General features: G+C 44.8%; 1 protein-coding gene across 1 annotated transcript in view; it reads left to right on the top strand.

Moving 5' to 3' along the window:
* garnl3 (GTPase activating Rap/RanGAP domain like 3) overlaps positions 1–16,857 on the top strand; it is a 403,971-nt gene that overhangs the window by 132,438 nt on the left and 254,676 nt on the right. Inside the window, exon 3 of the mRNA XM_072240887.1 lies at positions 24–98. Coding sequence (XP_072096988.1) covers positions 24–98 — 75 coding nt within the window. The remainder of the gene's footprint in view (positions 1–23; positions 99–16,857) is intronic.

The raw sequence follows: 16,857 nt of genomic DNA, 5'->3' as shown, positions 1-16,857 counted from the left end.
TTTTTTCCTCTTGCCCTTTGCAGCTTATTTCCAGTGATGCCGATGGGGCAATACAGAGGGCAGGCAGGTTCCGTGTGGAGAACGGATCAAGCGATGAGGTACGAAACAGTTTTCTGGTTTGTTGGTTGGGTTGAAGTTGGGTGCTGTGCTGTTGTTCCTGAGGCTGGGGTAATGGATGCTCCGGGCAGGGCGGTGGGAGGTGTAAGGCACTTCTTCCCTCCACTAGCCTGCAGGTCACCCTTGGGCAAGGTGTAGCACCGGCTTAGCACCCCCCCCCCCCAACCAAATCAGGGTCTTGCGAAGTCATGGGACCAGGTGGTGGAGGGTCGAATGAGCAGCTGGTCATATCAGTCCTGGTTATGCGACCGCTGACACCAAGCAATCTCTGAAGAGTATTGATAATGGCTGGGGTCACCCATCTCATAAAGACACTGCCCAGAAGAAGGCAATGGCAAACCACATCTGTAGAAAAATCTGCCAAGAACAGTCATGGTCAAAGACCATGATCGCCCACATCATACGACACGGCACCTAATGATGATGTCGTATGACATAGCACATGATGATGATGACTAGTAAACACTGACCTTCTATTAATTTTCCTGGTTTACTTGCAGTACAGTACCTGCATACAAGTTTTTAACACATTAGGCATTGGGCTGTGCTGATCTCACTGATGTGGGGGTGTCAGAGGTCAAATTGGGGTTTAGGGACAGGGATGTGGGGAGTCAGAGGCCGGATTAGGGTTTAGGGACAGGGATGTGGGGAGTCAGAGGTCAGATTAGGATTTAGGGACAGGAATGTGGGGAGTCAGAGGTCAGATTAGGGTTTAGAGACAGGGATGTGAAGGAGTCAGAGGTCAGATTGGGGTCTAGGGACAGGGATGTGGGAAGTCAGAGGTCAGATTGGGGTTTAGGGACAGAGATGTGGGGAATCAGAGGTCAGATTGGGGTTTAGGGACAGGGATATGGAGGAGTTAGAGGTCAGATTAGGGTTTAGGGATAGGGATGTGGAAGAGTTACAGATCAGGCCAGAGTCTAGGCTTCTGCTCTGAGCTCTGCATTTGAAGGCTAGCAACATGGATGTGTGACAAAGAACATCCACAGTCCAAGTTTTCAGTCTGCGCTCGAAAGCCAGTGACCTGGACATTGATGAAGGATCATCCCTGGATGCTGGGCTGTTCCAGGTCAGTGAGTCCCAGGAACGGACATGTGTGTGTGAGTAGGAGGAACCCGAGCTGCTCGGTTGGCGAGCCTGGAGTTCAGGGTTCCATCGTCAGCCTGTCCAGGGGTCCAAACTGAAGATCAAAGCCCGAAGGTCGATCAGAAATGGGAAAGTCAAAGGCCTGAAGAGTCGAGGCCTGTCCGGGGATTGGAAGACTGTATGTGGGTGTGGGAGGGTGGGTGGGGGAGAGGAACAGGGTTTGTTTAGTTGCTTTTTGTGTTCTGAGTTGTTCGGCTGAGCATCGCAGGAATGCTGTGTTAGCGCTGGAATGTGTGGTGACAGTTGCGGGCTGCCCCCAGCACATCCTTGGGTGTCGCTAGTACTGAGCAGTACTAGTAGCTTTCTAGTAATTATAGTGTTGCTAATTCTGTATCTTTCTAGAAGCTTCTCAGATTTTTTGCGCCTTGAATCTGACTATTTTCTAGGTGAATTGTTATCACTGAAATATTGCCACACTCTAGTCTGAGTATGAGACGAGCATGGCTGCTTTGTCTTTCCTTTGTCCATTCTTCTTTCTTGTACCACCCAACAAAACAGCCAAGTTTTGTGCCTCATTCTTGACTTCTGAAGAACCTCGGATCAACGTCACTGGATCCAGCATTGCTGTGCAGAGTTTCTGTAGATCGATGACTGAGGCTGGTGAGCTGACCTCGATTCTGGAATGGTGGTGACTTGGGCACTTCCCCATTAGCTCCGTGGACTAGCTGCTGTCCAGCGAGAAGCTTGTTGGAGGTTAGGCGTGGCACTGTGGTGAGAGAGATTGAGAAGGCTGTTCAGGTAATGCTGTAGCGTTGTTGACGTTCCTCTGCATCAAGACTGGCTTTGTTATGGATGCATTGGGTAGGATCAGGGTCTGCCGCCATTACTAACCAAGTGTAAACTGAAGACTAATTACTGTGCACAAGCTTTGTTGACACATTCAGTGAAGTATGGTAAAGATTGGCTTAATATGCAAAAAGAAAACTTCCTACTAATCCACCTCACTATCCAATAAGACCATAAAACCATAAGACATAGGAGCAGAATTAGGCCATTTGGCCCATCGAGTCTACTCCACCATTTCATCATGGCTGATCCATTTTCCCTCTCAGCCCCAATCTCCTGCCTTCTCTCTGTATCCCTTCATGCCTTGACCAATCAAGAATCTATCAACCTCTGTCTTAAATAAACCCAATGACCTGGCCTCAATGCTGTCCGCCTTCCATGAGGGAAAACTCCCAAAACATGGCAAGTCACATTTTCCAAGATCTTGGTGTGGGCTTCTTTTGAGTGAGTGGGTCTTCACACCTCCTGTGGCAATGATTTTCACAGATTCACCAATATTGCCCTCTAATAATCGGATTTGGATTCAGATTAATTTATTTATTACATTCACATCAAAACATACAGAGAAATGCATCATTTATGCTAATAGCCAACATAACCGAAGGATGGGCTAGAGGCAACCCCGCCAGTGTCACCACACATTTTAGCACCAACATAGCATGCCCACAATGTTCAATGGAACAACAACAAGACAAGCCTCTTTCCTCCCTCCCATCCACCCACCCATTCGCACAAAAGAAGCCCACACCAAGGTCTTGGAACGCTTCCCATGTTTTGGGAGTTTTCTCTCAGGGAAGGCAGACATCATTGAGGAGACTAGCCCTCACCTCCAGAACACCAGCACAGTCTTTGGTTTAGGGTCAAGTCCTCAAACCCAACCCAAACTCGTGGCTTGCTGGGCAGCAGTGATTCTTGCCCTTTGCATTCCATTAAGACATGGGATACCTACAGCAAGTATCTCGAGACCCTGGAGAGAGAGATCAGCAAAGATGTTTCTGCCAATACTACTACTCCCTCCCTTTCCCCCATTGTCATTGTCCTCTCCTATCTGATTTCTCCTTCTTCAGCCCTTTACTTTCTCCCCCTCTCACCTCCCAGTTCTTTACTTCATCCCCCTCCCCCTCCCACCCACCCACCTTCTGCCTCACCTACCACCTTCTAGCTTGCACTCCTCCCCTCTCCCCAGCACCTTATTCTGGCTTCTGCCTCCTTTCTTCCCAGTCCTCCTCGGGACTCCCAGCCTGAAACGTCAAGTGTTCCCTTCCCTTCCTAGATGTAATCTGACCTGCTGAGTTCCTCCAGAACTTTGTGTGTGTGTGTATTCCTGTGAAATCTCAAGGTGCTTCCCTTCCTTACTCAAGGTTCCCAGTAGTCTTGTCTCTGGCTCAGATTCAACTCCCGCGCTAGGAGGACACCTCTGTTCAGTGTTGTTTGGATGGGATTGAGGCATCAAACCCAGGAGCCCAAAGCCTGAGAAAGATCCCATGAAACGACGGAGAGAGCAGCAGGGAAATTCTGCTGGGAAGTGGTTAATCCCTTAATTATCACATCAACTGCAGATTAATTGGCCATTTATCTCACTGCTGTTCGGACCTGTTGGTGCACAAATTGGCCAGTTGCCCATGTTGCAGATTTAGGCGCAGATTCAGATTCATTTCTTTATTACGTGTGCATCATATTTATTACATGGCCTGATGTGAGGAACGGGCCGGTTCAGCTTACTGTCTCACGATGTTTACTCGGCTCTGCGCTGAATTGAGGCCGTGGCTTCGTGTCTGCGGAGATGGACTCCCTTTCATGGACTCAGTTCTGAATTTGCGTTGTTTATTGCTTGCATGATTTGTTTTTTTTCTCCATATTGGGTGTTTTTTTTGTTTGTTTTGTGGCTGCCTGTTAGGACATGAATCTCAAGGTTGTACAACATATACATACTTTGATATTAAATGTATTTTGAATTTTGAAGCTGTAACGTGGAGGCAGATTCGAGGATCCAATGAGTAAAACAGAAGATGCTGATTTAAAATGGACATGTTAAATATTTATTTAAAAATGAACAGTGAAACTCTAAGGGGGAGTGGGTTTCACTGAGCTCCCAGTGAAACATTAAATTGGGCGTCTAGCTAAACAAGTATTCATCTAAACTACACAAAACCACGACACTGTACATTGAGCTACCTTTCAATTTAATGAGTACTCCGTTAAATCTCCTCAAATTATAAGACTGAAGAACTAAGCATGCTACAAATGAATACTTTAAACAAAAACGGAGGTGGCAGTGGGGGGAGGGGGTGTCATCTATGTCTGAATTGCTCCTTCTCAATGGTCCTTCAGTGCTGGTCACGACTTCAGCCTGAAGTGGGCCCTAGAGATGAAAGAAAGAGGCCGAGCCTTCCGCACATGCTAATCTTATCCCCCTGAGGCGCCTGGCACTGGAAAGCATTGGAAAGAGTGGCCGCATCTTTTAAATTGGCCAATCAATGACTGACATGGTGGAAGTGGCTTTCAACCACCAAATAAGCCAACTCCCAACATGACAGAAGCGAAGTTGCAGGAGCACGTCAGAAGCATTTCTTCGGCCGTCATTCCTGAGTATGTGAAAGAGCCTATATAAATGCAAACCAGATCCTTCATAAGCCCAATTAGACCTTCCTTTGTAGACCCTAGTCAGTTCAGATTGGCAGAAACATCTCCTCCACTATCTCCATCAACCTCAGGGACGTGTACTTAGCCCCCTGCTCTACTCACTTTACATCTATGACTGTGCGGCTAAGCACAGCTCCAACACCATTTACAGGTTGGCTGAAGACACCACTGTTGTGGGCTGTATCAAAGGGGGTGATGATTCAGCATACAGGAGAGAGATTGAAAACTTGGCTGAGTGATGAAATAACAACAACCTCCCACTCAGTGGTAATAAGACCAAGGAACTGATAGTAGACCTCAGGAGAGGGAAACCAGAGGTCTATGAGCCAGTAATCATCAGAGGATCAGAGGTGGAGAAGGTCAATATCTTTAAATTCCTGGATGTCAGTATCTCAGAGGACCTGTCCTGGACCCATCATATAAATATTATTGCAAAGAAAGCATGACAGCGCCTCTACTTCCTCAGGAGTCTGCAGAGGTTTGACATACCATTGAAAACCTTGGCAAACGTCTATAGACGTGTGGTGGAAAGTGCTGACTGGCTGCATCGTGGCTTGGAAAATGAGCAGAAAATCCTACAAAAGCTAGTGGATTCGGCCCACGGGTAAAACCCTCCCAACCATTGAGCACATCTACATGAAACACTGTGTAGAAAAACAGCACCCATCATCAAAGATCCTTACCACCCAGGCCATGCTAGTTTCTCGCTGCTGCCATCAGGATGAAGGTACAAGAGCCTCAGGACTCGCACAAGCAGGTTCAAGAACAATTACTACCCCTCAACCATCAGGCTCTTGAACAAAAGGGGATAGCTACACTCATTTAAGGACTCTGTTATATTGTTACTTCATGCTCATTATTTATTGCTATTTATTTATATCTGCATTTGCATAGTTTGTGTACAGTTAATAGTTCCTGATGTTTACAGTTTACAGTTACTGTTCTATAAATTTGCTAAGTGTGTCCACAGAAAAAGAATCTCAGGGTTGTATGTGGGACATTTGTGTACTCTGATAATAAATTTTACTTTGAACTTTGAACATTTGAACTTTGAGAATAAATATGAAAACAGATTGTGATTTTATATGTGTATATAAAACTAAGTCAAAAAGTGGTTGGTTAAAAAAGAGTCCCTTAGAGGCAAGGAACCATGAAACTCTGGTAAGGAATGGAGAAATGGCTAAAGATTCATGGAATTGTAGAGTGTGACTGCCCATGAAGTCCATGCCAGGTTTTCAATTTGTCCCACTCACCATTTGCCTTGGATCAGCTCACCCTCTGGTTCCTCGTGGGAAGCCATAATGTAGTCTGTGTCCACTGTCTTCCCAAAATTAAATTCAGATTATACCTTAAAACCATAAGATACGGGAGCAAAATTAGACCATTTGGCCCATCGAGTCTGCTCCGCTATTTTATCATGGCTGATCCATGTTCCCTCTCAGCCCCAATCTCCCACCTCTTCCCCATATCCCTTCATGCCCTGAACAATCAAGAAACTATTAACCTCCGTTTTAAATATACCCAATGACTTGGCCTCCACAGCCACCTGTGGCAATGAAATCCACAGATTTATCATTCTCTGGCTAAAGAAATTCCTCCTCATCTCCATTCTAAAAGGAAGACTATTGAAGAAGTTTAAATCTTCCCTTCGACGGGAATTCAGTGAGACCCTCTCTCACTGCTCCCCCTCTGTGATCTATAGGGCCTCTGCCCCTTCCCTCTTCAGTCCTGACGAAGGATTCCGGCCCGAAACGTTGACTGATCATTTCCACGGATGCTGCCCGACCTGCTGAGTTCCTCCAGCGTGCTGTGAGTGTTCCTTTGACCCCAACATCTGCAGAGTATTTTGTGTTTACCCTCTATTCTGAGGCTGTGTCCTCTAGAGCTAGACTCTCCCACCATCAGAAACATCTTCTTCACATTCAGTCTTATCGAGGCCTTTCACCATTCAATAGGTTTCAATGAGGTCACCCCTCATCTTCTGAATTCCAGTGAACACAGGCCCAGAACCACCAAACACTCTTCATCTGACAAGCTGCTCAATCCTGGAGTCATTTTTGTGAATCTCCTTTGAACCCTCTCCAGTTTCAGCATATGGCTTCTAAGATAAGGGACCCAAAACTGCTCGCAGTACTCCAAGTGAGTCCTCACCAGTGTCTTATCAAGCTTCAACATTACAACCTTGCTTTTATATTCCAGTCCTCATGAAACTAAAGTTAATATCGCATTTGCCTTCCTCACCACAGACTCGACCTGCAAATTAATCTCAGGGGAATCCTGCACAGATTCAGACTCATTTATTTATCATTTGTACATTGAAACAGACAGTGAATGCTCTAATTGCGTTAACAGTGAACACAACCTTAGGATGTGCTGGGGACAGTCTGCAAGCATTGCCATAGATTCTGGTGCTCACATAACGTGCCCACAATTCCAGATCATGGCTACTAGTGCTATAGAAAGGGAGAAGGCAGGAGAGTGGGATTGAGAGGGATAATAAATCAGCCATGATGGAATAGTGAAGCAGACTCGATGGGCCCATTGGCCTAATTCTGCTCCCATGTCACTTGGTCTTATGGAAAGTGCTTCTTCCTTGTGTCACCTTTGGCTCCTGAGCCTACCTCCTCCTGACTTTGGCCCAGCCATCAATGGGAATTAACCTTTTTGAAACAGCTTACATGCAGCACTTCAGTTGAAAATAAAGAGAGCTTGCTAGAAATGCTGGAGAACTGCCTACTTATTCTATTGAGAATGAGGAACGGACTGTATTATCAGGAACCTCGGCCTTTTCTCCTTGCAGCGATGGAGGAGGAAAGGTGACCTGACAGAGGTGTATAAGGTGATGAGAGGCATTGATCGTGTGGATAGTCAGAGGCTTTTTCCCAGGGCTGAAACGGCTAACATAAGAGGACACAGTTTTAAGGTGCTTAGAAGTAGGTACAGAGGAGATGTCAGGGGTAAGTTTTTTTACGCAGAGAGTGGTGATTGTGTGGAATGGGCTGCCAGCGACAGTGGTGGAGGCGGATACGATAGGGTCTTTTAAGAGACCCCTGGATAGGTACATGGAACTTAGAAAAATAGAGGGCTATGGGTAACCCTAGGTAATTCCTAAAGTAAATACATGTTTGGCACAGCATTGTGGGCCAAAGGGCCTGTATTGTGCTGTAGGTTTTCTATGTTTCTATGAATATAAAGGTTCTGGAGACATTAAAGGAGTGAATTAATGGGAAGGTTCACTAGTCTTAATAACCTTGATCTTTGGGTTGTAAGAGAGGTGGCTGCTGCGATACTGGGAACTTTGGTTTTGGAGGCATTTAGTTTGGATGCTTTGGTCCTTCGGAACCTCCATAGATACTTAGACATTCCCAATTAATGGAAAATGTAGCTCCACTAATCAATAGAGAAGAGAGACCTGCATGCAATTTAATCTGATATTACTACTAGGGCCTATGTAGGGTCTTAACAGTAAGGATTGGATAATGGGACTCTTGTAAAATAACAACGCAGAAGGACAGAAATAAGAATTAATTTAAGGGAAACAGACACAAAATGCTGAAGGAATTCAGTAGGTCAGACAGCACCTATGGAAATGATAAACAGCTGACATTTTGGGCTGAGACAATTCATCAGTTTATTGCTTTCCATAGATGCTGCCTGACCTGCTGAGTTCCTCCAGCATTTTGTGAATGTCACTCTGGATTTCCCAGCATCTGCAGAATCTCTTGTGCCATCAGTTTAAGGGAATTCCCTTTGTTAAGTCTTTTTGAGGGTTTAGTTGGAAGAATATGCTGTGTATCCATCCATAAATCTGTGGACACACTACACATTTGGTTGGGTTCCAGTCAGTGCCATGATAGAAACAGTGGGGATGTGCTAACTCCAGGATGGCCTGAGTCCTGAAGAAGGTTTTTGGCCTGAAATGTCGACTATCTATTCATCTCTTTAGATGCTGCCAGACCTGCTGAGTTCCTCCAGCATTTTGTGTGTTGCTTTGAAGTGTTTTAAGAGTGTCTCTCATTGGAGATTGGTATTGCCTTATTTTTGTCACATGTTCCAAGATACTGTGAAAAATCAGCCTTGCAAACTGTTTGTATGGATCAAATCATTACATAGTGCGCTGAGCCAGAATAAGGTTAAACAATAACACTGCAGAATAAAGTATAAAAGCTACAGAAAGATTGCAGTGCAGGTAAATGGTAAGGTGCAAGATAATAGTGAGGTAGATTGTGAGGTCCAAAGTCCATCTTATTACATAGCAGGCCAGTTGGAGAGTCTGATAACAGTGCGATAGAAGCTGTTCTTGAACTTGGTAGTATATACTTTCAGACTCTTGTATCTTCTGCCCGATGGGGCAGCAGAGGAGAGAGAATGTCTGGGTTATGCCCGGTCTTTACTAAGGGTGCAGAGCAAGGTATAGACAGGCCATTGAGGGAAGGCCAGCTCCTGTGATGTACTGATCTACGTCCACAGCTCTTTGCAGTTCCCTGCAGCCGTGTGCAGAGAAGTTGCCATACCAAGCTGTCGTGCATCCAGACGGAATGCTTTCTGTAGTGCATCAATCAAATATGGTTTAGGGTCTACGTTCATTGGTCATTGCTTGGCACTTGCGTGGCCTGAGCATTACCGGTCACTGATCAGCTCATGACTGAATGTTGTCTAGACCTTACTGCATGCAGGCATGGACCTGCTCCAATAGCTCCCTACTTCCGGCCCTCTGAAGTAGTTGGAGATGTTGGGCATTGGACACTCCTGCAGCAACCACCATCAACCATAATCATCCTGCTTTATGGAAGGCCTGACCCCACAACTTTGGGAATTATACCCTTGATCCTCTTACTGAAGTAAAGCTGGTGAATAATGCTCTGCAACTATGTATCAGAACATAATTAATGTAAATAATTAAATAATGGGGATTATGAGTAGCTTTCAGGTAGCCAGAGTGTATAATGTTTAAACCAGATTGCTCTATGAATTGGGGTATTTGAATTATTCTGTCAAAAACACCTCAATATTTATTGCAGTAGAGTTCAAACTTAGTCTAGAGATCTAATTGTCTTATAGGCTCGAGTGCTCATGCACATACTTCTTGGATATTGTGAGAGTAGATGCCTCCATTATCACCTGAGGCAGTGCGTTTCAGCTTCCAACCACCTCCTGTGTGGGGGAAAATTCCTCAGATCACCCTCTATTTTATTCTCCTCTTTATTCCCTGAGATGTAGGAGAATGAGCATGTATTTGTTAGAGGTATACAAAATTATGGGTAGCGGGGTGGAGATACATCACTACCAGTGGAGGAATAAGGAGCACCTTCTCTTCGCTGTCCTGTAGGTCACCTTTGGGCAAGGTGTAGCACCTGATTAGCCCCCCGATCAGGGTCACGTAAAGCCATGAGAGCAGGTGGTGGATGGTCGTATGAGCAGCTAGTGCATATCGTGACTCCTGGTTATGTGACCATGGACGCCAGGCAGACAATCCCTGAAGAATATTGATAATGGCTGGGGTCACCCGTCTTGTAAAGACACTGCCCAGAAGAAGGTAGTGGCAAACTAGTTCTGTAGGAAAATTTGCCAAGAGCAATCATGGTCATGGATAGAGCAACATTGTGAAGGGGGGTCTTCCCTTTCAGTGGGAAGACCCCAGAGGCAATGACCCCTCACTTAGTGGACAGATTAAAGTTAAATGGAGGACCCTGGCCACCCAGGTCATATGACACAGCACATCATGATGATACAAAATTATGAGGGGTATAGATAGAATTAATACAATCAGGATTTTTAAGCTGAGATTTTTTTTTACTCAGATCGTGGTTGGTATTTGGAAAACACGACCTGAAAGGGTGGTGGAGCCAGGGCCTATCATAACATTAAGCAAGTATTTAACCAGCTACTTGAATCACGGAGACACTGAGGGCTCAGGGCTTAGTGCTGGAAAATGTGGTTAGTATTGACATGGGGGCTGAAGGTCCTGTTCTTGTGCTGTACAAATCAGAATCAGGTTTATTGTCACTGTCATAAGTCAGGAAATCTGTTGTTTTGTGGCAGCAGTACTTGGCAATATTATAAAATCGATTACAATAAGAAAAGCTTGTACAGTGGATTCCGGTTAATCGGGACACTTTGGGACCAGTATATTTTGGTCAAATAGCCAAAGTTTCATGGAAATAGTTAAAAAGGTATAAAAAAGACAAAACTACTGTTTAACTGAGTAACAAATTATGTATTTAAATGCAACACAGAACAAATTAGAACATGGCCATTACTACTACAGTACTGTGTTAGTTTCTAGTTGTTATCAATGGAGGAATTCAACTAGTGTACACTACTGAGTTCATTTGACTGATGGTTTAAGATGAAGCTCGGTGACTGCTTGCTGGTGGCAAATAAAATAACAAGGTACTTTTTCTGGTAAGCGATCATTGTAACTTCCCTGTCGGAGTTGAGCTTTTGAACCGCCGATACGACATGGCATTTTTTTTTAGATTAGATTATGAGGACACTCAGTCCTCGTTTATTGTCATTTAGAAATGCATGCATTAAAAAATGATACAATGTTCCTCCAGAGTGATATCACAAGAAAACACAGGACAAACCAAGACTAAAACTGACAAGGCCACATAATTATAACATATAGTTACAACAGTGCAAAGCAATACCGTAATTTGATGAAGAGCAGACCATGGGCACGGTAAAAAAAAAAGTCTCAAAGTCCCAATAGACTCAACGTCTCACGCAGACGGCAGAAGGGAGGAACTCTCCCTGCCATGAACCTCCAAGCGCTGCCAACTTGCCGATGCAGCACCATTGGAAGCACCCGACCGCAGCGGGCTGTGAGCCCGTCCGAAAACTTCGAGCCTCCAGCCCCTCCGTCAGAGCCTCTCCGAGTGGATTTTTGCAGTGGGAACTGAAGTCTCAAAGGTGTTAGAGTGGTTGCGGCATGGTGTGTATGGGCTGAGTTGAGGCAGCAGGGACTGGGCTGGAGAACGGGGAATGGACCAACGTTTGGCTGGTGTGGACTTGGAGGCAATTTGATTCGGCAGAACGGAGGCGATGTGGAGTCAAGGCGGTGGGGCCTGGATGGGGGCACCAGATCGAGGAAGGACCGGAGGTTTGATCGATTTAAGCACTGAGCCAAATTGGAAAAGTTGGGTACGGGCCAAATTGAGGTGTTTGGGTGCCGGTCCAAGAGTGGATCCTAGCAGCAGGGCTGGGTCTGAGAGCAAGAAGTGACCTGAGGTCTGAGCGATTTAAGCTCCGGGCCAGATTGAAAAGGTCAAGGTGTCGGGGCTGAAGGCAAAGATCAAGCTGGTTCAGTCACTGCTCCGTCAATTTTACTCAACTTGGCGCCCAGCTTCAGTTTGCTGCTCCGCGAGGTTTACTCACCTCTACCCTGAACTGTGGCTGAAGCTTGCAACTATCACAGTGCAGATTCACTTTTTGGAACGTCAGTTCTGAATGCTATTTACTTACTTTTATTGTTTGCACGATTTTTCTTTTCCTCTGCACCTTAGGTGTTTGACGGTCTTTTTTTGTTTTAGTGGGTTCTGTTGGGTTTCTTTGTTTTGTAGCTGCCTGTAAGAAGACGAATCTTAAGTGTAAAGTATAAATACTTTGATAATAAATGTACTTTGAACTTTGAATGAACAAATTCAGTGCAGATAATGGACTGCCTTCACAATAAAAAAAACAAAGTGATCAAAAATCACTGCTTTTTGAATTAGTATCCTTGACCTAAATGAATAGAAGCAGATGCAACTGAAGCTGTTTAAAATCTGATCGCCTTAAGCACAGTATAATGTCTAACAGCCACACAAATACATGCAACTGACGCGAATTAGAAACTGTCCGGCAAAAGTCTCCTGTCCCAATTAAATGGCATAGTGTCCCAAATAAACAAAGGGAATCCTGGCTATTTTCTGGGTTAGTTTTTGTTCTTTAAGAGTTGTCTCAAATAAGTGGCTGCCCTGGTGAACCGATGGCCCAATTAACAGGAATCCATATAATATATATTAAAAAAAAGAAGCAAAAATAGTGAGGTAGTATTCGTGGGTTCATTGTCCATGTTTGTGGATGGGAAGAAACTGTTCCTAAAATATTGTGTGTATCTCCAGGCTCTCATATTTCCTCCCTGATAGTACTGAAAAGAGGCTATGTCCTGGGTGGTGGGGATTCAATAACTCTGGGATGTTATCGGCAGCAAGAAGCACAAAAGTATCCAAAGTACTTCCCATGAAGTTTTCTAAAGGTTTATCATGAACTTCTGTCTTTTCTATGTTGTTCTCTTGTGTAGGAAGCTAGAATTTGTTTAGCTTTGCCTTTAACACTCTCGACAATCTAAGGTAGTGCTTTTAACGTTCTCCTGAGATGTTCTGTTTTTTATTGAGCCTCTTTCCATTCAAACCTTAATTGTGCCATGTTTTTCAATGCAAGTGCTAAATTTCAGATACCACTTTTATTTGCTTATCTCCTGGATCTCTCTTGACCCTTTACCGAGTTAGCTACACCTCCATTCTGCTGTCACTGGCAGAGAGGAGGCAAGCACCTGAAATAAACAATCGGGAGCACTTTGCAAATCCTCAATCTACAATTGTGTCTTCTGTGGGGGAATTGAAGCTGATTCAACATGTAAAAAAAACGGAATGATTAGGCTGCTGTTTGTTTTAGGTGTGGAGATAATTCAGACATTCAGAATAAACAAACCATGCACATTATTGGTATTACTAATGGAAAGGTTTACAGAGTCTTTGCTTTCCACTCCTGATTAATACCGCTGCCTCTTGTGTTCCCACTCAGGTCCCAGCTGATCTAAGTGCCTTCATTATGACTTGCAGTGAGTCAGGCTTCTTACAATCCAATTCAGATAAGCACCTCTTAAACAGGAAGGACCTTTAACTCACACAGATGAAAGGCTAACTCTAGAACCAGACTGAAGCCATTGTAGAATCCTTTTGTTAGCCTACTCGAGTTGCGACATTGAAGCTTTCTCCAAGTTTTCTGCACATACCTGGGCTCACTCTACATACAGACTGATAGAGTTTTTGATGATGCAACAGGCCTTGCAGGCTATTTCTATCACCCAGGGCAAAGAAGTTGGGGGAATTACCTAGACGATGTTGGACAGAGAATGTAGAACTATGAAATAGGCCATTCAGCCCAACAAGCTGTGCTAGTGTTTTATTGTCCTTTTGCCCAACTTTAGCTTATTCTTCTTTCATTCTCATTAACATTTCTAGTTTCATTTTAATTCCTTCATCCTTTAGAAAAGGAACAGAGAGAAACAGGATGCTGATATAGAGCCATATGCCTTCCTCAGTCATATGAGCGGAGAGATTCGGCTGGAACTCTTCACAACACTAGTTAGACTGAAGATTGAGCATTGCCACCCAATTAAACCTATATGACCAATTACCTACAGACTCATATGCCTTTGGAATGTGGGAGGAAACTGGAGCACCTGGAGGAAACCCACACATTCAGAGGGAGAATGTACAAACTTCTTACAAAGAACAGCAGAATTGGACCCGAGATGCTGGTGTTATATTTACATTATACTAACTGCTACACTACCATATGCCTTATGGTTATTGTAACGGCAAAAACAAATCCAAGATCAAAACAAAATAATTGCCCCCTGCCTGCGACCTAATAGACCGTTATACTTGCGTGACATGCCCACGGCTCCCATGATCGCTCCAAAAGTAAAACCCTATGTTTTAGAAGAATGCAGGGGGATCTCATTGAAACCTACTGAATGTTGAAAGGACTAGATGGGGTGGATGTGGAGAGGATGTTTCCTATGGTGGGGGTATCCAGAACTAGAGGGCACAGCCTCAAAATTGAGGGGTGACCCTTTAGAACACAGGTGAAGAGGAGTTTTTTTAGCCAGAGAGTATTGAATCTGTGGAATACTCTGCCGCAGACTGCGGTGGAGGCCAAATCTGTGCATACGTTTTAGGCAGAAGTTAATCGTTTCCTGATTGGTCAGGGCATCAAAGGATATGATGAGAAGGCAGGTTGAGTGAGATCCAGGATCAGCCATGATGGAATGGCTGAGCAGACTCAATGGGCTGAATGGCCTAATTCTGCTCCTGTGTCTTATGGTCTTATATTTGAGATTTTATTAGCCTTTAGCAAACATGCAATTAAGCATTACTGAGCGTTATCTCAGCGGTCAGCAAAGGTATGACTTCCACTGTTCCCAAGCTACCACGAAAATTCCCTTTGCTTTTACCACACCCCCACTCATGCCCCTGCAACACAGAATACAAAGTGCGTAGAGAACAGATGCATGCCTGTTACGTTTATGCTTAGCAGATTACATGATGATCGAGGAGAGTCCAGAGGGGATTTATGACGATTATCACAAGTAGTAGTGCAACCGTTCAAGTCGAGTATGATGTTCTCCTTCATGAAGAACGCCTGTGTGAGACTTTGTTTAACGTGGGGAGGCTGATGTATGGGCAGTCATTAGATTAGATTAGATTATGAGGACACACAGTCCTCTTTTATTGTCATTTAGTAATGCATGCATTAAGAAATGATACAATGTTTTTCCAGAATGATATCACAGAAACACATGACATACTGACTTAAAAAACTGACAAAAACCACATAATTATAACATATAGTTACAACAGTGCAAAGCAATACTGTAATTTGATAAAAACAGACCATGGGCACAGTAAAAGTCTCAGAGTCTCTTGAAAGTCCCATCATCTCACGTAGACGGTGAACCTCCAGCGCTGCCAACTTGCCAATGCAGCATCCTGGAAGCATCTGACCACAGTCCGACTCCGAGTCCATCCAAAAACTCCGAGCCTCCGACCAGCTCTCCGACACTGATGCACCGAGCACCATCTCTGCCGAGCATCTCGATCCCAGCCCTGGCAACAGGCAATAGGCAAAGCCGAGGATTTGGGGCCTTCCCCTCCGGAGATTCTCGATTGCACAGTAGCAGCGGCAGTGAAGCAGGCATTTCAGAAATTACTCCAGATGTTCTTCCGTGCTTCTCATGGTTGTCTCCATCAAATCCGGATTGTGCACGGCCCCCTAGTTAACACATATCGATATCAATTCGGAACGGCCGCGCGCACTGCGTCGCACCGCCATCTTCTCCTCCCTCCATCGCACTGTCCTTGACAGATTGAGTTCAGGGTGTAATGGTATGGCGTCAAAGACGACTGGGAACCCTTCACTGCTCAGCCTTCCTCCACCTTCACTGTCTTTGTCGTCATCTTCCATCAGCTTCGCTGCTGAGTTCTAGGTTGGTTAGCTCTTTGCAGGAAAGTCCACCTTGACTGGTGGCCCTACCAGGAACCAAGTGCCAATGGGTAAACTCCAGAATGGCATCATTCCCTGGATCTTGGCAACTCACAAGCCTTTCCCAGGATAAGGTGATGATCCTTGGAGTGGGCATTGTCCAAGACGAGATAATGTAGTGTTGTTTTCTTTGAAACAGTAGAGAACAAAGGTAAACTTAATTGAAGTGTATAAAATTATGTGACTAAAACATTAGAGGGGTTAAAAACATGGGGTAGAGCTTTGAAGCAGTGAGCAGTAGGATTAGAGTAAATATGAGGAAAACCTTGTCAACGCAGGAGGAGGACAGATTCTGGAACTTGTGGCCTGAAAGAATGGTAGAGGCAGGAACTTTCCCCACGTTGAGTGGTAGAGGTGGGACCCCTCCCCACGTTGAGCAGTATAGGCAGGTTGAGAGAACCTGTACTGGAAGAGCCCTGAAGGACCATGAATGTAATGTTGGTAGAAACGATGAGAGCCATTGACATAAAAGATTACAGGGAAAGTCTCCCCATAGCAGAGGGTGAGAGGTCATTGGAGCAGGAGGAGGTGGGGGAGGCAGGTGGCTTCAAAACTTTAAGGAGTAATTGGGGTGAAACAGCCTGTTCCTGTACTGTACCGTTCTAATAAAGTACAAACGTAGATGACCATTTGAATCATTAGATTAGATGTTTATTAATCATGTGTACATTCAAATGTACAGTAAATACATCATTTGTGTTAACAACCAGCGCAATTTGAGGATGCCCGGGGGCAGCCGGTGAGTACAGTCACACATTCCAGCGCCAGCATAGCGTGCCTGCAGTATCCAACAGAGCAACACACGTGCGACAAGCAACGGCAGCAAAATGAACCCCTTTTCCACACCCT

The sequence above is a fragment of the Mobula birostris genome, chromosome 22, assembly GCF_030028105.1.
Source record: "Mobula birostris isolate sMobBir1 chromosome 22, sMobBir1.hap1, whole genome shotgun sequence".
NCBI classification, from domain to species: domain Eukaryota; kingdom Metazoa; phylum Chordata; class Chondrichthyes; order Myliobatiformes; family Myliobatidae; genus Mobula; species Mobula birostris.
This window is presented reverse-complemented; position numbering and strand designations above follow the sequence as displayed.